This window comes from Mastigoproctus giganteus, chromosome 7, assembly GCF_048544385.1.
Source record: "Mastigoproctus giganteus isolate SK-2022 chromosome 7, ASM4854438v1, whole genome shotgun sequence".
Lineage (NCBI taxonomy): Eukaryota > Metazoa > Arthropoda > Arachnida > Uropygi > Thelyphonidae > Mastigoproctus > Mastigoproctus giganteus.
Genome location: NC_143581.1, coordinates 91,440,467 through 91,460,164, shown reverse-complemented (window position 1 = coordinate 91,460,164; position 19,698 = coordinate 91,440,467). Strand labels below are relative to the sequence as shown.

Genomic DNA, 19,698 nt, shown 5'->3' with positions numbered 1-19,698 from the left:
AAACTTCTCGTACAGCGGAGCTGCAACTTGTAACACCTGTTGGAAAAGGCCCGGTTTCGAACCTCTCGATGACGCGAGAAACCTTAATGGGTTTTTTCACTCCTTGGCTTAGTTAGTCGGTCTCAGGCGTAGATAGTAAGGTTTCACTCCGCCCCCCCCCTCCCAGAGACTGGTGTTTTACCAGCAAAACAGGCAAATCGACCAGAGAACACACACAGTTTAAAGACACAATACGTATGGGTAGTTGAATTAACATTCTGGGTGACCCTAATAAATAGTTTTTTTTAATAGTTCTTCTCCTCCATCGGATATATGTCCCATTTTGGGTGATAGGATGTCCAAGATATGAAATCTCAGTAGGGCAGAACTTGCACTTGGAACGACATGATCTCGGAGCAATTGGAAATAAATGGGCGATAAATGGACCAGATTATGGTCAATTTCTCCAACATGAATTCTTGAGGAGGCTTCCATCCAGCAGTGGATTGTTAATCAGATTGAATAACGAGATTGACCAATCTGGTTCATTCCCTTCCTTCTAGAGTTTACATAAGTAAAGAACTCTTTGCTGTTTTTCTTCGCATCCCTTGCCAAGGATTTCTCGTAATCTGCCTTCGCCTGCCTAACCTCCTTTGTAACTTGGTTACAGATCAACTTGTATCTATCATAGGCTTCTGTGTCACGTGTTAATTTGTATGTATCCCATGCATTTTTCTTCTCTGCCATATGCCTCATTAGTTCATTTGACATCCATTTTGGCCTAAACCTTGAACAATATTTCTTAGTTGGTATGTAAAGCCTAGTAGCTTCAAAGATAAGTTCTTTGAATGCTTCCCATTTTGCATTTGCTGTTGGTAACGTCATCAGTTGATCCCACTGTATAGAATTTAATACTGTCTCAGTCCATCGTAGTCGCCTTTACGAAAGCAATACCCCTTCCCTTTACCCCTAATGATAGGTACCTCTTTGAGTAAATCCCACTTCAGAACACTGTGATCACTGCCACCTAGTGGTTCATTTATCTGCAGATTCTTAATGCATGAAGAATCACTACTGATAATCAAATCAAGAATATTACACCCTCTAGTTTCCTCCCGAACATGCTGATGTAGAAAACAATCATCCAATAAATCCACAAAAGCCTTGCTAGTGTGTGAGTGACTGGCCCCCAAATTCCAGTCAATATCTGGGAAATTAAAATCTCCCATTATAAGACTCTCTGATTTATTGGCCCACTCTATTTCTCTGTACAGTTTCTTATTATACTCACCAGAGTCATTAGGCCTATAGCACACTTCTACTCTTAATTTTGATCTCCCAGTGCTTATGTCACACCAAACTGACTCGACACTGCACTGTCCAGCGATGTCGATTGACTTCACTTCCTTTTATTTTATGTGTTTCTTAACTAATAGCATAACCCCTTCTCCCTAACCTATCCTGTCTATCCTTTCTGTAGACATTGTACTCCCCAAATTCCAGTTCTGCATTCCTTATATCTGTGTGACACCACGTCTCTGAAATCACAACAATATTTGCCTTTGATGTTTTTAGCAATACCTCAAATTCATCAAATTTATTTACTAAACTCCTAGCATTGGTGTACACGCAAGTATACATGCACCTGCTGTTCCTCTTAGCCACCCTAACACAACCCATGTGTTTACTTGTACCCCCATGATTCCCAGCAGTCTCTGAAATATCCTGCGTCTTATTTTCCAGGCTGCTGCTCATTCCAATAGAAGCAGTGCAGGAATCACTTTCTCCTCTTCCAGTGGCTGCTGCTAATCTATTAGTCCATGTATCCCACCAATCTAGCAGTTTTCCGACCCACGTAACACTGCCAATGGCTACTGCTTACCCTGCTTACTTGACTGAGACCCAAGTTTTTTGAATATATTTAGATAAAAAAAAAAAAAACAAAAAACGAAATGAACCGTAAAGAACAATAAATTAAATTAAAACACTTTACATCTTATACTAATCCTGATAGTCCAGGATCTCCATGACCTTGGTACCACGGTAATTTGGCCTTTTCCTAAACTAAAAATAAAATATATAAGAAAAATTGCATTGTCTAAATATTTTTAGTAGCTTGCTCGTCCACTTGTTTAAATCCTGCCTATTTGGAAGAGAGCTTAGTTACATTGCTGCTGTTTTTGTATAGTATTTAGTTAGGGTATAAAAAAAAAACAAAAAAACCTTTATGCAGGGATGTTTGATTTGTAAAGAGGGATCTTGCTCTCTTTCTCCCTCTCACTCTCTTTTTCTGTTTTAGCACTCCTGCCGGAATTTGAGTACTGTTGTGTTCGAAAAGTGGAGCGGTTGTTGTTTAGATGAAACACAACTTCAAAAAATCACTTGCAGCGACAGAAAAAGTGATTAACATAATTTGAAAATGGAAAATTATTCTTTTACTAGTTATAAAAAATGTGTAAATTGAGCTTTGTTTTGAAGTGCTTATTTTATTATGTGCTATTTGGAATCTTTATTGCGAGAGGTGTCGTATCCCAGTTAATATTGAAATATACATGAACTCGAGAGTACAAAGTATCGAAACAACCAGAGAATATGGCGGCTGAGTTTGGCGATCTGCGTAACAAACTGAAGCAATCTTTACAGAATCATGTTATTTCTCACAAGAAAGAAAGGGACTTAGAAGCTGTCCAGCCAAACCGTTCGAGGCGTGCTATTCAAGAGAGACGCAAGTACCGTGACCAAAAACCCATGTCATATTTGGAAACACTTCGAAAACTTCACGAAGGAATACAACAGAGGCGCCTGTTTTCTGACGAAGAATGCCAAGCTATAGAAAAGAAAATAGATGAAGTGGTAGCTTGTGGAGAAAGAGGAGAATATCGACAGCATACTGTCGACAGGGCACCTCTTCGCAATAAGTACTTTTTCGGTGAAGGATATACTTACGGTTCTCAACTTCTGAAAAAGGGTCCCGGAATGGAGAAACTTTATCCTCACGGCGAAGTCGATGAAATACCAAAATGGATTGAAAATTTGGTAAGTTAGTAATGAAACTGAAGAAATATACATTTTTCGAGGTCTAACATATGAACCCTTAGTGGCGCTGGTACGGTAATTTAATTACTCACTCGTACACACACACACACACACATGTTGCATTACTTAATTATATTGAGTATTGAAATTTATATTAAAATTATCATAGGCAAGTTTATGTACTGAACCTGCCGACTGTACGTCATATATAGTGAATGTATATAAACAGTATCTCAGTTGGTATAAAATCTATAGTAGCTGCTATGATTACTTCCCTGAATGCTTCTCATTTAGAATTTGCTGTTGGTAACATGACTTAATTCTGTTTCACAGAATTTCAAAACTGAGACCACTGTAGTCACCTTTAAGAAAGCAAAAGCCATTCCCTTTGCCCATGACAGTAGTTACATCTACAACAGTAGTTAAATTATGCAGCAATAGTCTTTGATCACTGCCACCTGGTGAGTCTTTCATCTGTAGATTCTTAATACATGGTTTTGCCTTCCCACATTGCCTCTAACAGACTGGTGTAGAAAACAGTCATCCAGCAAATCTACGAAAGCCTTTATACTGTGAGAATGACCAATCTAAAAATTCCAGTCAATATCTGGAAAGTTGAATTCTCCCATTATAAGGCATTCTGATTTAAGGCCCACTACTTGTATGTACAATTTTTGTTATACTCGTCAGAGTCATTAGACCCATCCAACTCTCAGTTTTGTTTTCCAGTTTCTTATGTCACACCAAACTGACAATGTTGCACTGGTCACCTGTGTTAGTTGAATGCATTGCCACAGATTTTGTGCGCTTCAAGAGCGTAACCCCCCTCCCTACTGTCTTCTACATCACTTCTACGGGCGCCTCCGTAGCCAGGTGGGCAGGAGCAACAGTGCGTAGCACATGCTTCTTGATTAGACCAGGGTTTGAGCCAGTGCCCACCAAATAAGGAGGATGCGGAAAGGTCAGGGAATGACCACCGCATATGCCCGGAGCGCTAATTCTCCTAAAAACCAAATAAACAAACAAACAAACAGAAATGTCTGAGTGACACTGTGTCTCTGACAACCCCACAGTATTTGCATCTGATTTTTTTTGCCATAACTTCGGCGCCTCCGTAGCCAGGTGGGAAGGAGCAGCAGTGCGTAGCACACGCTTCTTGATTAGACCGGAGTTCGAGCCCGTCACCACCAAATATGGAGAATGCGGAAAGGTCATGGAATGACCACCGTATATCCCGGAGCAATATGGCCTTAGTTGTTAATGCTCCTAAAAACCAAATAACAAACAACAACAAACAGCCATAACTTCAGTTCATGCCATACAGTTCACAGTCATTTGTGAAATTTATTCACTGTGCTTATAGTGTTAGTGGCCGACCGGGTTAGCCGAGTGGGTAAAGTACCTGCCCGGCAACCCAAAGGTCGCGGGTTCGATTCCCGCCTCGGGCTTGGATCAAAGTACTGCAAAAACCTTGGGAGGTGCAATATGGCCACAGAAGCCGATGCGCCAACAACTACCAAATCAAAAAAAAAAAAAAAATAGTGTTAGTGCACATGCAATTATACATGCACCTGTTTTTACTTTTAGTGACCCTGATACAGCCCATGCATTTCCTTGTTCCATCATTAGTAGGAAAACTTGAAATCCCTGACACTTTGTTTTCCAGTCTGTTGTAAACCAATGACTATGATAATAAACTACTGTATAGAGACATGGAGTGGACCATCAAATCTGAACATCTTGTCATTGGAATATTTAACTTTCCAGTTATCCGTTGGAACTTATGGGCTGCCAGCTTACTCAATAGTAGAACATTTTTCAATTTGTTGTTTCTCTTGTTGTTAGAGAGACAACAAGAGAAAGCAGTATTCTTTATTTAGTTATCAAGTGTGATTCATCAGGTATTTTTAAAATTCATGTTCAGGTAGTTACCTTTAAGTGGCATTGATCATAGTGTCTTGGTGTGGAATTTATTCAGAGAAATAATTATTGTGAAGGGTAAAGGAAGGGACGTTTTTTTCAGTGGGAACAACTAATTTTTCTAAAAGATTTAAGTGCCAGTTGGGAAGTGTTCAGAGTGGCAACATTAGAGATCATTAAGCATTTTATACTGACTAAAAGATATTTTCAACGTTTAGACCAGAAGTGGCCAACCTTTTTTCATTATGTTGGAATTGCATTGTGCCACCTATGGTTGGATTCAGTAGCTAGTGGAATCAATACTCCAATTTCCCCCACACTGACCTTCACTTGGTGGCACCAAATGTTTATGCTGATTTTCTAAAGGAGTTTTATGCTAAGTATTTTGAATATACTAAAAATTAATACAGTATTAAATTTATAAAATAAATTTAATATAGGTTAACAAATTAATTTTCATCCTCACAGAATTGATATCATGAGAAGCTCATTAGCAATCCTACTTATCTGCACTAAATGCTATAAGACAATTAGCTGTTAAATAATGGGTTATAATTTCTGGCAATAAAAGTGTAATTTAAACTGTATTTTAGTGCTTTCCAAACATCGATGCTAACACACTATGCCAAAAAATAATTCGACCCACAACACCTAGAATTTTGAATTATTTGACACCTGTACTTTTTTTTTGAAATAAAGGTACACCCATACCTTTGTTTCAGGATAAAAACATGTAAATAAGAGTAAGAAAGAGGGAAGATGTGCCAATAGGCATAAGCTTAACCAAAGCTAATTGGAACTAACTAGGTCAGTTATTAGCTTTTAAAGAGGAAAGTGTGTGTCAGTATCTATGAAGCATTGTCTTTTTTACATATATATGATTCAGTCCAGTCTCCCCTAAACAAAAGAACACAATTCTACCACCTTTAGATCATATGGGTGGGACTAATGGATGATAAGGTATGTGTTAAGTGTCAAAGCAACTAAGGCTATTAGGCATCTGTATATTGTGTTTAGACCTCTGTAGCTGAGTGGTCAGCAACAGGAGTGCAGTAGCACACACACTTTCAGTAGACCAGGGGTCAAGCCCTTGACTGTTAAATAGTCGATCTGACAACTGCACTGGACCGGCGTGGTAGATTATAGTTCATTTCCCTCAACATGAATTGTTGAGGCTTCCATCCTGCAGTGAATTGATAATGGCTGCTGCTTACCTTACCCTTTTATATTGCATTTGTAGTTGCAGGTATTTTTCAATTGGTATACCATTTTTGGGTGAAAAATCGAAGTTTCCAGGAAAAAAATCATGTGACCTCTACTTGAGAATGATTAACTCGGTAGTATTGTGAAAAAAGCCCTTATTTTGGAAATACCTTGAATACCTTGCATCATTGACAGGATTCAAACTTAAGCCTTTTCCACTAGGCCTTGGAGGATGTAATATAATCACTGTGCTATTTGCATGTGCCCATTGGACAATGCTGGATTTTAGTAGAAAAATCAAGCTATAATAGCACTGGGTCAACAGTAATTGTATTGTTCCAGAGTTACATGCGGACTCTGGTGCATTGGACACATGGTGGGGATTTATTTGCATTCTACTCTCATCAGAACCATACAAGAGGACCCTAATCAGAACCATACAAGAGGTAATCAATTTTCTTTGACAATTTTAATAGTAAAATTGTACATCATCAAGGGCTGGATCCCTTTCTTTTGCATAAAATTAATAAACCAACTAAATGATGTGATAACATATTTTTATTTCCTTTTATCACAAAACAAGAAGAAAGTTAAATTACATATGATAAACTTTTCAAATGCCATTTCAAATCTTGGGAAAAAATGCAAAACAAAATTTTATTTATTAATTTTAATGAAAACCCAAAATACAAAAAAGTAATTAGAACCTATAAGACTTAGTACTGCATATGGGTTTTAGTTGCAAAGCAGAAGACACCTGTTGACTAGAATTGAATTTCTCTATATTGTAATTTTTGCAAAATACATGTGAAGGAATGTTGTTCCAGAAAACAGAAGCAGAAGGACTAAATGGGGAAGAGGAAAAGTTTGGAATTGGATAATGAATATAAGCTGACTGGTTGCAACCCATGTTTGGGCTGATTTGGAAGAGTGGAGGAATTGCAGATGCCAATTTTAAAAGAACAGTGCCCATAGAAGTATCTATAGAAAAGGAATGCAGCAGAAACTGAACATCTGTGATACTGAGTGTCGAGAGACTTTGTAAGAGATTGGTCATTAATTAACCTGATTGCTCTTTCTTTTGAATGGAGACTGGAAGTCTGAGAAAAGTTTTGGGGCACCATCTACCCCAGATGTGGGAACAATATTCTATATTCAATGGTATATTTCACATTTGTGCAAGTGGATAGTTGTTTAGAAGAAAAGTAACACTGAGAGCAAAAAAGAAAGTTCAGATTTTGGATGTTAGTAGGGAAGAGAGAGGGAAATTAAAGAAAGAAACAAAGGAGAAATTAGAAGTTCGGTTAATTCCTAGTAAAGATATGTGATCTTGTCTAGAAATCTTAGTGTCACTGAAGATGAGAAAAGAAACAATACTCTTCTTTTTTCAAGATTTATCAAGAGAAATAAGATAGACTGAGTTTTAGAGGGGTTACAGTTAACTAAGTTATCCTGGTGAAGGATTACTTGGAGATCAGCATTTAGGGACTTAGCAAAGGATATTCAAGGAGTTGAAGCCATTTGTGCAGGGCAAGGGTTCTCGAATTGGTAGGTGCAGTGTAGTATATGATCAGCAATACTGTGAATTGGAATTCCAGTAATGGGAAAATCATTAATATGTATGACAGAAAAAGAGTGGGAGAAAGAAATGAACCTTGGAGAACATCAGCATCAGTGGAGAAATCAGAAAATAGACACCCAACTATCATCACCCACAGTGAGTGATCAGAGAGAAAACTACATACCCAATTGCTAAAAACAGTCAACAATTCATAGGATGAAGCTTGTTCTAAAGCTTTAGAAGACCTTTAGGCCATACAAGATCAAAAGTCATATAACTGCTTGCGTTTCACCAACTTTTTGCATTGAATTTCTCCAGAGATGAATAACATATAACACCAGACGATCAACACTGGTAGAATCTATATTGGATCAGATGGCAGGTTTCAAGTTACTTTGAAAAGAGTAGAGATAAGTGTAATAGGGTGATAATTCGATGGTAGAGTATGGATTTGAGCAAATTTTTAAGTAGATTGAAAAAACACCAATTGAATAAGAAAGTATAAAAAGAAAACAGACTAGAAGCAAGGTCATAAGCACAGGTTTTGAGAAATACCATCAGGACCTGGATCTTTCTTGACATCAAGATTGTTCATAATTCTGACATCTTTTTGTTGGAAGACCACAGGAGGCATAAATTTGAGTGTACTGAGTATGGTAAGAGGTTTACCATGATCATCAGTACAAGAGTTAGAAGAAAAGTAGGATGCTTGTAAGTCGACTTTATCTTTAACTAAGGATGCAGTAGAACTATCAGGGTTTAACAGTGATGGGAGAATAGATGAAGAGAAGTTGTGGCCAATAGCTTTGGCAAGAGACCAGAATGCTTGATTACCATTTGGACAAGAAGCAAGATTTGATGGGAGAGATTTGTCACCTGTTCAAAATAAAATTACTAGCATTATTTCTGAAGTTTCATAATAATAAAAAAATAAAATTTCAGATTCAATAATAACCATTATATAACAATAATTACTAAAAATAATTATCAATATTAATTATTAAAGAAATGTAATAAATTTTTTCAGTTTACCATATGTAATATAATTCCAAAACAAATATCAATATCCACCTTTACCAGCCACCTTTTCCTCACAGGAAGAGGTGGCTGGTAGAGGCAAAGTGCATCTTATTGGCCAATTAAAAGTGTCAGCAGGCAAATAATATACATTTTTTCTTAAAAAACCTTTATGAATTTAAATACATAAAAAAATAAAAAAAATTTAATAGATGTGAGTAGTCGTCTGAAAAAATCCGAAATGTTCGAAATAACAATTCATTATAATTATTTGTACCCGACCCGAGCCCGAACATTATTCATGTTACCCAGCCCAAAGGCTAGGCCCGGGCCTGTGCAGACCTCTACTGACTGCTCATTGCAAGTGATGATAGACAGCTGTCTTCTAACTTTTCCACTAATGTTGATTGAGGTTTTTTCTCCCACTCTTTTTCTCTTGAATATTATTGACCTAAATTGATGTCAATTATGGAATGCAGTGTGCTATTGTCAGCAAAATTTGTTAGTTCTGCTGATAATAGCACATTGCATTCTACCTTCCAGTTTGAAAAACCTAGCCCTGCACAAACAGCTTCATTTTCTTGACTATTTACTATAAATTCCTTAAATGCTGTCCTCCAGGTAATTCTCCAGTGGTGCAAAGATAACTTAGCCAATTTCAGTCCTAAAACTTTGTCCTCTCTTATATCTCACAAAAAATTATTCTTCTGCTCCTGTGCTTATCTTCAGTCACACTCAGATTTCTAGACAAGATCACATATTTCTGTTAAGGATTACCCTGACTTGTAATCTATATTGACATAAGCACATCCCAAATATTGCTTCCTCTGCATCTAAAAAATTGAGTTTTCTCTTTCTCTTTCGGCTTTACTTTTCTGCCAAACAGCTGCTCACTCTGTACAAATTGCAGATATGCTGTACCATGGAACATTGTTCCATCACCTGGGATAGTGCCCCCAAAACCTCTCACAGGTTTCTAGACTCCATTCAAAAGAGGGCAGTTAAGTTAATATGACCCATAACTAATAAAGTCTCTCCAATCTCTGTCTCATAGACATTCTGTTTCTGCTGCATGCCTTTTCTATAGATACTTCCATAAACACAATTCTTTTGAATTTTCTATAACTCTCACTCTCTTCCAAACCAGTCCAACACGTGCCCCAGCCAGTCAGCATCATTTTACTGTCTAACTTCAAACTCATAGAACCAAATTTTCTTCTTCCTCATTTATTCCCTCAGCTTCTGTATTCTGGAACAACCTCCCTTCATACATATATTCTGAAAATTACAATCTGCAAAAATTCAAGGCAAGTATCGTATCAATAAGTATCTTCTTTTATGTTCTCAGTCTGCAACCCATGCATTGTACTAAGTGCTATAGGTTGTAATACTTCTCATATTTGGGGGTTTCATAAAAAAATAAATAAAAAGTGTCTGCCAAAACATCTTACAACCCAGAATTTCTGGCCCTTACACAAAAATCAGAAAAACAGCAATTGAAGTTGTCCTCAAACTGCTGTGAAACCTATAAGCAACATTTTACACAATGGGAACTGAAAGCGGTACTATCTCTATCCCAGACCAGTGCCATCAGGACAGATGACACCCATTGTGAGATGATTGAACATCTTTTATCAGAATCTATAGATTGTCTACTCCATCTGTACAACAGGATTTATTTCAAAGAGTAGTTTCTGGACTCGTGGCACAAGGCAATTGTACTTGCCTTCCCTAAATTAGGAACAGATCCAAAAATACCAGTCATCCTATAGTTCACCAGCTGCTTGTGCAAAATCCTGAAATGAATGATCAATGCTCAAATCATATGGTACAGTATTTAGAAGCAAACTGCTTCCTTTCTAGGACACAATGGCTCCGAAGAAACAGGTCAACACTCAACCGTTTAATCCTAATGGAAACATCTATTTTTGATGCTTTCCTGAAATGCAAATACCAAGTGTTAATTTTCTTTCATATGGAAAAATCGTATGACATGGCTTGGAGATTTGGAATTTTAAAAGATATTTACAACTTTGGTTTTATTAGTCACATTGCCATTTTTATTTAAAATTTACACTCAAACCAGTCAGGTACACCCTACACAATTTAAATTCCAAATTCAATGGTACAGTCGGGTATCACTTTCGACTGCAAATCTCATTAGCATCTCACCCTCTAGAATCTTGCACGTTTTTTTTAGGTCCTAGCTACTGAAATCTCAGGAAACTAGGTGGCAGGGCCTGCCATAGTCTTATATTTTACTATTAGAGGCCCAGTGGCTAAATGGCCAGAAAAACAATGGTGCATAACACAACACATACAAAATTCATACACTTTTAATTCTCTGACCTTTACAGTGAACTGTTACACGCACAATGAAAGCAATGCAGAGATGGAGGAAACCCCCGGTGCCATTAGACACAAACACACTATACACTGTCTCCTTGTATAAGGCAGTGGTCAGGCCACACCTTGAGTACTACATACAGGTCTGGAGATCTCATTTTTGGAAGGATGTAGAGCTGCTGGAACAAGTACAGAGAAAGGCAACAAGATTAGTGAATGGAACAAAGGGTTGCAGTTACCACGAAAGGCCTAAATTCTGCAAATTGCAGCATCTGGAGACTAGGCACCTGTGAGGTGATCCAATTGAGGAGTTTAAGGCCTTGAAAGTTTTGAACAAGCTCAATGCTGATGGGATTCTTCCTCTTGCTCAGATTACTCACCTGAGGAGAGACAAATTCAAATTGAGGAAAGGCATTTGTGGAATAGATGTGCGGAAATTTGCCTTTAAAGCACTTGGAGTGAATGGATGGGTGAAATGGGATGATTTTTTTTTTTTTTTTTTTTGGCTGATGTTATATAAGCTTGCTTCCTTGCATCATATTTCTCTGCTAATGCTAATCTTTCCAGATAACACTAGAGAAAATTCCCAACGAACGGAGCATATACCCAGCTGAGTTGTATGCTTGTAATTAGCTTTGAGTCTGATTAAAACTGACAATTACCAAAGGTGTATTGTGTATACTGATGCTTTAAGTGCTTTATCAAGGAAGAAATGTAATCCTCATCGTTTCCTGAACCAGGTCAAGCAGATGTTATATTTTCTTTCTGAATGTTCATTTGACATCCGTTTCTGCTGAATACCAAGCCACACTGTGATCAAGAGTAACAAACTGACTGACACTGCAACCAGGTCAACATAACCCCAGAACTGTAACCCATTATTCCCCTACACAGACTCCAGCCAAGTAATATATGACAGATTACTCTCCCAGTGGCAACAATTTTAGAATGGACAGGTTACAAATAAAGCCTGTAATTAAGCACTGGCAGTTTAGTTTGTGCAGGAACAAAGAGGAAGTTGTTCTTGCTTGCCTCTGTATAGGACACAGTTATTTTAATACATCATTCCTGCTGATGTATTAAAATAATCTTGACACCTTTTTAATAATACGTTTTATCCAATGTCTACATTATAGTAATTTTTTCCAAGAGTACTTTCAAATTCATCAAATTAATTTGATGATTTTGAAGTGCTTTGTCGAGACATGAAAGGCAGAAAAAATGCAAAATCTAAGGAAGTGCATGCAGCTGACATGGGTGGACAGTGGAATGTTGAGTCAGTTTGGTGTGACATAAGCACTGGGAAAGCAAAATTGAGAGTAGTAGTAGTGTGTTATAGGCCTAATGACTCTGATAAGTACAGTGAACAACTGTACAGGGAAATAGTGGGCAAGTAAATCAGATTGTCTTATAATGGGGGATTTTAACTTCCCAGATATTGACTGGAACTTGTAGGTTGGTCACTCATACACTAGCAAGACTTTTGTGGATTTATCGGATGACTGTTTTCTATAGCAGCATGTTTGAGAGGCAGCTAGAGGGAGTAATGCCCTTGATCTGATAATCAGGAGTGATTATTCATGCATTAAGAATCTGCAGATAAAGGAACTGCTAGGTGGCAGTGATCACAGTGTACTGATGTGGGATTTACTTAAAGATGTAACTACCATCAGGGATGAAGGGAAGAGTTTTTGCTTTCTTAAAGGTGACTACAATGGTCTCAGACAGTTTTTAAATTCTATACAGTGGGACCAACTGATGATGTTACCAAGAGTTAATTTTAAATGGGAGCATTCAAGGAATTAATATTGGAAGCTACTAGGCTTTTCATACCAACTAAGAAATACTGTTCAAGGTTTAGGCCCTAAGTGGATGTCAGATAAACTAATGAGATTTGTGGCAGAGAAGAAAAGTGCATGGAATGCATATAAATTATGAGGAGAGAGAGAAGTCTGTGGTAGATATAAACTAGTCTGTAATCAAATCAGAAAGGAGGTCAGGCAAGCGAAGGCAGATTATGAGAAATCGTTGGCAAAGGACGCAAAGAGGAACAGCAGACTTACTGCTGTTCTAGAAGGAAGGGGTTGAATCAAATTGGTCCACTTGATATCTGTGGTTCGACTTTTGATGATCCTACTCAGAAGCTAACAAACTGAATAAGTATTTTGCATCTACGTTCACACACGAGTTATTCAAGGAGGAGAGGCCCAAATGTTTATCAAACTCTAACAGGTAGTTAAATGATTTTGTGATAATTGAGAGCAAAGTGAAGGAATGATTGAATTTAAACATAAAGACACCTGTCTATCCAGTCATATTTAAGGAGGAAGCAAAAGAAGTAAGCAAACCCTTAGCCATGATTATGAGAGCATCTGTGGACTCAGGGGAGGTCCCCACAGACTGGAGAGGGGCTCACATCTCATACTCACCAGATGTGAGTTTGCATCCAGTTCCTCTGGTCATAGGAACTGGATGCAAAAAATAATTTTTATATCGTATACTTCAATTTCAGGAAAGGTTTTGATACCATTGCACATGGAAGACTGCTGTAGAAATTGGAGCAGTATGGCATTAAGTTCAAGTTGCTACAATGGTTAAAAGGATGGTTGAGTGGAAGAAGACAGAGAGTGGTAATCAATGGACACTGCTCTTCGTGCACTAATGTTATTAGTGCAGTCCCCCAGGGTTCGCTGTTGGGGCCCATTGTTATTTTGTATATTTATCAATGATATTGAAGGTTTATTGGGCTTGATGTCCAAGTTTGCAGATGATACAAAGGTTGGCGGGGTTGTTAATGACAGTAATGGCTGTGTGCTACTGCAGCAGGAGCTAGAAAAGCTGGGTAGATGGGCTGAGAAGTGGAAACTGAAGTTAAACTTTGACAAATGCAACGTACTGCATATGGGTAGCAGTAACCCCAGAGAAATGTACCAATTGTATGTTACTACACTCAAGGTAGTGGAGAATAAAAAGGACCTGGAATTAATTATGCTGTCAGATATGGAGTTTTCTGAGCAGTGCCAACAGACTGCCAGAGCAAGTTGTGAGGTCTTGTCAATGATATGCAGGAATTTTGCTAGCAAGGATAATAGTTGATTATTCCTTTGTATAAAACAATGGTCAGGTCACACCTTGAGTACTGCATATAGGCCTGGAGGCCTCATTTTAGGAAGGATGTAGAGTTGCTAGAACAAGTACAGAGAAGGGGAACAAAGAGGTGCTGTTACCAAGGAAGGCTTAAAGTTCTGCAAATTGTAGTGTCTGAAGACTAGGAACCTGCAAAGTGATCTGATTGATGTGTATAAAGCCTTGAATGGTTTGAGCAGGCTCAATGCTGATGGGATTCTTCCTCTTGTTCAGATTACTAGCCTGAGGGAGCATAAATTTAAATTGAGGAAAGGTACTTGTAGAATAGAAGTTCGGAAAATTACAGCTGGTGGTGGTTGATTGCTGGAACAAACTTCCATCTGTCATTGTGGAAGTTGATAGCTTAAATAAATTCAAGAACTGGACTAACTTTTAGGTTGAAATGGGAAGTTTTTTTTTTTTTTTTTTTGCTATTATGTATAATCTTGTTTTCTTGCATCATATGCCTCTGCTAATGCCAAAGGCTTAACTAAACTATGTGCTAATGGTATCTTTACTCTTTCTCAGATGACACACAGGGGGCTTAAATTTAAATCAAAAAAGGATGTTTGCAGAATATGGAAATTTACATTCAGCTAAAGATTAATGTTATATCCTTTTTTAGTATAACAACTATTGTGTTCCTTATTATATGTGAAAGATTATTTGTAAAAATCTGATTTGCATTGTGCTAAATATACATCCCATACAATTTATAAAATTCTGACAAGTATATCACCAAATAAATACATAGAGCCAAATAACTGTGTACCACTATCATGACATGGCAACTTCATCCTAGTTCATTTGCCATCCTTTTTCGTTTACAATAACCTGTAACTGTAGCTCACTTAACACTGACAATTCAGTGTACATGTAACTGACACAGATGCTGCACAAAATTAGATCTGCACATTTGTCATAGAGTACAAAGTATTTGATATTAGTGCAAGCCAGAGAACAAGATGCATCGATTAAATCATGTCCAATGATATGTAGGAAATTTTCCAGTAAGAATAAAGAAATGATTAATTAATAAACAATAAGGGATCCAACACTGAACCCATAATACCACCCCACTCATAATGTCAGATCATAGCTGCCAACTCTGGATTTTTTTTTTTTTTTTTTTTTTGAAACTTGAAAATGCCGCTTTAGAGAGCTCACTCCCTGTATTTTTTTGCTTTTCTCAGAGCAAAGTTTAGGTGAGCCAGTGTCTGGCTCAATGTTTTGTGAAAAAGCATCGGATTTTAATCGAAAATTAAGATGTAATGAAGATTTTAAGCAAGCAGGTTGGCTGAAAAACTTTAAACTGAGACAGTATATGTGAACTAGATATTCAAGGTGAGAAACTTTCTGCAGACGAATCATCAGTGGAGGCTTTTGAAAAGTACGTTTGCTCCAGTTATGGCAAATTATAAGAAAGAAAATGTTTATAATATTGATGAGATGGGCTTATTATGGAAAGCATTACCGAGAAAAACCCTAGCCACTAAAAGAGAAATGCCTGCACCAAGTTTTAAGATGAGAAAAGATCAAATTACAATTGCTATATGTGCAAATGCCACTGGGACGCACAGATTGTCAGTGTTCGTTATCAGTAAGTCGAAAAAACCAAGAGCATTTAAAAGTCTAATTTTTCTGTTTTATATAAAAATCATAAAAAATTCTTTTTTTTTTTTTTTTTTTTTTTTATGTGAACCCCAAACACGAGAGGTATTAGAACCTATAGTACTTAGTACCGTGCTTGGGTTGGAGGTTGAGAAGATGAAAGAAGATATTTGTTGACATTGGACTTGAACTTCTGTAGATTGTAATTTTCAGGAAATACGTAAGAAAGAAGGTTGTTCCAGAAAACGGCAGTTGAATCAATAAATTAGGAAGATGAAAAGTTGGTTCTGTGGGTTTGAAGTTGGACAGTAAATGGATGTTGGCTGGTGGCGGCACGTGTTCAGACTGTTTTGAAAGAGAGAGCAGGAATTATAGAAGCCAATTCAGAAGAACAGTGCCCATGGAAGTATCTGTAGAAGAGGCATGCAGCAGAAATGGTACGTCTATGAGAAAGCGAGTGGAGAGACTCAGTTAGAGATGAATCATTAATTAACCTAACTGCCCTCTTCTGAATGGAATCAAGAAGCCTGAGAGAGGTTTTGGGGGAACCACCCCAGATGTGGGAACAATATTCCATGGCAGGACGGATTTGCGATTTATACAGAGTGAGCAGCTGTCTGGAAGAAAAGTAACGCCGAGAGCGAAAAAGAAAACCAAGTTTTTTTAGATGCAGAGGAAGCAATATTTGTAATGTGCTTGTGCTAAGAGAGATTAGAAGTCAGGGTAATCCCCAAAAGAGATATATCATTTTGCCTAGAAATCGGAATGTCACTAAAGATAAGCGTAGGAGCAGAAGAATCCTTTTTGCGAGATATAAGACAAGACTGAGTTTTAGAAGGGTTGAAATCAACTAAGTTGTCTTTGCCCCACTGGAGAATTACCTGAAGATCGGCATTTAAGGAATTGGTAGCAGATTTTCGAGAAGTTGAAGCTGATTGAGCAGGACAAGGTTTCTCAAAATGGAAAGTGGAATGCAATGTACTATCATCGGCAAAACTATGGATAGGATTTCCAGTCAATGGAAGAAGGTCATTAATATACAAGAGGAAAAGAGTGGGGGAAAGAACTGAACCTTGGGGGGGACACCGGCATTAGTGGAGAAGTTAGAAGAGAGAGAGCCATCTACCATCACCCTCAGTGAGCGATCAGAGAGAAAACTGGATAACCAATTACTAAAAACAGTTGGCAAACCATAAGATGGAAGATTGTTTAGAAGACCTTTATGCCAAACAGAATCAAAATCCTTTGAGATGTCAAGAGCAACTACTTGAGTTTCACCGAACCTTTCCATTGAATTAGTCCATAAATGGGTAACATAAGCCAGAATATCACCAGTGGATCGACACTGACGGAATCCATGCTGGCGATCGTTGATCAGACGGAAGGTTTCTAGGTAGTTTAAGAGTTGGCGGTTGTTTGATTTCTCCATTACTTTAGAAAGAGTAGAAGTAATTGCAATGGGACGATAATTGGATAGGAGGGATTTGTCACCCTTTTTTAGGAACTGACTGGATATGAGCAAATTTCCAAGCAGAAGGAAAAACACCTTTGGAATAAGAAAGTGAAAAAAGGCGACAAAGAATTGGAGTAAGTTCAGGAGCACAGGTTTTGAGAACAAGTGGAGAAATACCATCAGGACCTGGAGCTTTCTTAGCATCAAGATTCATCAAAATCCTTCTGATATCCTTTTGACGGAAGACCACGGGAGGCATTGAATGGAGCGTGTTTTACCAAGATCATTAATACATGAGCTGGAAATAAAATGGGATACTAGCAGGTCAGCTTTATCCTTGGCTGAAGTGACAACAGAACCATCTGGTTTGGACAGAGGTGGGAGCAGAGATGGGCAAAAGTTGCGGCCAATAGCTTTGGCAAGAGACCAGAATGCTCGGCTACCATTAGGGCAAGAAGCAAGTTTTCTACTCTTAGCCTGTTCAAACTCTAGTTTGGACTGATTAATAACTGCTTTACAATTGTTGCGAGCTTTGGTGTAGGCAGAAAATGAAACTGAAGAATTAGAAACAAGCCAATTACGATATGCAACATTCTTCTCTTGAACAGCCTTAGCACATTTATTGGAAAACCAAGGTTTAGATAAAGGACGAGATTTTAAAGTGGAGTGTGGGATAAATGATTCCATTCCTGCAAGAATAATTTCACTGACACGATCTGAGCAAATGTTGACATCAGAAGTTTTGACAGTAATCCGACCAAGGAAAAGAAGAAAAGAAGTCTCGCAGGTCATCCCATTTTGCATTCTTGTAATGCCAAACAACATGAGGTTGGGAATAGCCGTGAGATAAAGGTTCCATTGGAGAAGAGACAATCACCAAGTTGTGATCTGAAGTGCCTAAAGGACCTCTCACTTTGACCATGTAGAAGGGTTGTGTGTTAGAAAAAAGATCAAGTGTATTGGCTGTATGATTAGGATTGTCCAGTATTCTTGTAGGTAAATGAACAATCTGTGCTAGGTCATTAGTAATTGCAAAAGCCTCATCATCTCAACCTGCTGGGTTGGTGTGACTAGAAAACAGAAGCCAGCTGGAGTTGTGAACATTAAAATCACCAAGGAAAATTACCTCACTGTTAGGAAAGTTGGACTGGAGAAAGTCAAGTTGCAAAGAGAGGAAGTCAAAGAGCTCCAAGTGATTAGTGGAGTTGGGAGAACGGTAGAGACAACAGATGAATTTGACACAATGAGGTAGAGATTTTAAGCCAGAGAAGATCAAAGAGAGGAGATTCCAAATCGCCAAGTCTCTGACAGGGAATATCAGAACGCACATATGCACAAGTACCACCTTTGAGGCAAAAGGAATCATACAGCGAGTAATTTGGGCATCTGAGATGAGCAATAGTTGAATCAACCGATAACTGAGATTCTGTCAGAAAAAGTACATGGGGTTTGGCAGACTGCAAGTGGAAATGGACATCGTTGAAATTAGAATTGAGACCACATATATTTGTGAAATGAATTAGGAAGTGCTTGGGAGGTTTAGATCTTTTTGCAGAAAAGCTTGCTCTATTAGTTTGACAATTCATGGTGTATTCAATAGTAAGAAAAAGTGGGTGGGACATGCTGTATGAAGTAATGAAATTTTTGGATATGGCGTACACATGGTAAGAATATACCCAGATCCTTGACATAATGTGGCCTCGACAATGCTCCCCGCATACACACTACTTGGGCTCCCTCCAGTCACTATCTGGCAGAGTAGAGGTAGCAAGATTATACACTAGCTGATCTGGAAGCCTCCTAGAGAGTTACCAATAGGTTCGGTCCAGTGTACTAACTAGCGGCCAGCCTGCGAACACCGTTTTAGAGCTGTACCCTCAAAATGTAAGGAATATTGGATCTCGCCATGACGTCCTCATAACCTCAAAAGTCATCAATCATACTGCATGATGGAAGAGATAGGGAAGGGTTGACTTGAATGGATGTTTCTGTTTTCCTAGATTGGTTTATATATTTTTTTATTTAATTAATCTTATTTAATTTTATCATAAGCTAAGATTAAATTTATTTAACCTGAAAATAATATATAATTGGCAAAATTAAATTTATTTAAATCTTACCGGAAAATTTTCTGGTTCAATTATCCGGAAAATTTGGCTATCCAGAAGAGGTCTGACTGATTATTCCGCATAACTGATGCTCTACTGTACTGTAGGTTCTAATACCTTTCGTGTTTGGGGTTTTTATCAAAAAAAAAAAAAACCCTCTTACTAAGGCAAGTGCTGTTGGAACCAATGACATACATTATGAAATTATTACACACCTGTCACCAAAATCCATGGACTACCTGTTCATCCTATATAACAGAATCTTTCGTGAGGAACTGCTTTCTTAAATGAGAGCACCTGATATCCGTATTCTTTGATGTGGAAAAGCACATGATACA

At 37.9% G+C, this 19,698-nt stretch overlaps 1 protein-coding gene across 1 annotated transcript in view; it reads left to right on the top strand.

The window, feature by feature from the left end:
* Positions 1-2,444: 2,444 nt before the first annotated feature.
* LOC150083069 (RNA demethylase ALKBH5-like) overlaps positions 2,445-19,698 on the top strand; it is an 89,111-nt gene continuing 71,857 nt past the window's right edge. Inside the window, exon 1 of the mRNA XM_090377007.1 lies at positions 2,445-3,015. Coding sequence (XP_090233133.1) covers positions 2,572-3,015 — 444 coding nt within the window. The 5' untranslated portion in view covers positions 2,445-2,571. The remainder of the gene's footprint in view (positions 3,016-19,698) is intronic.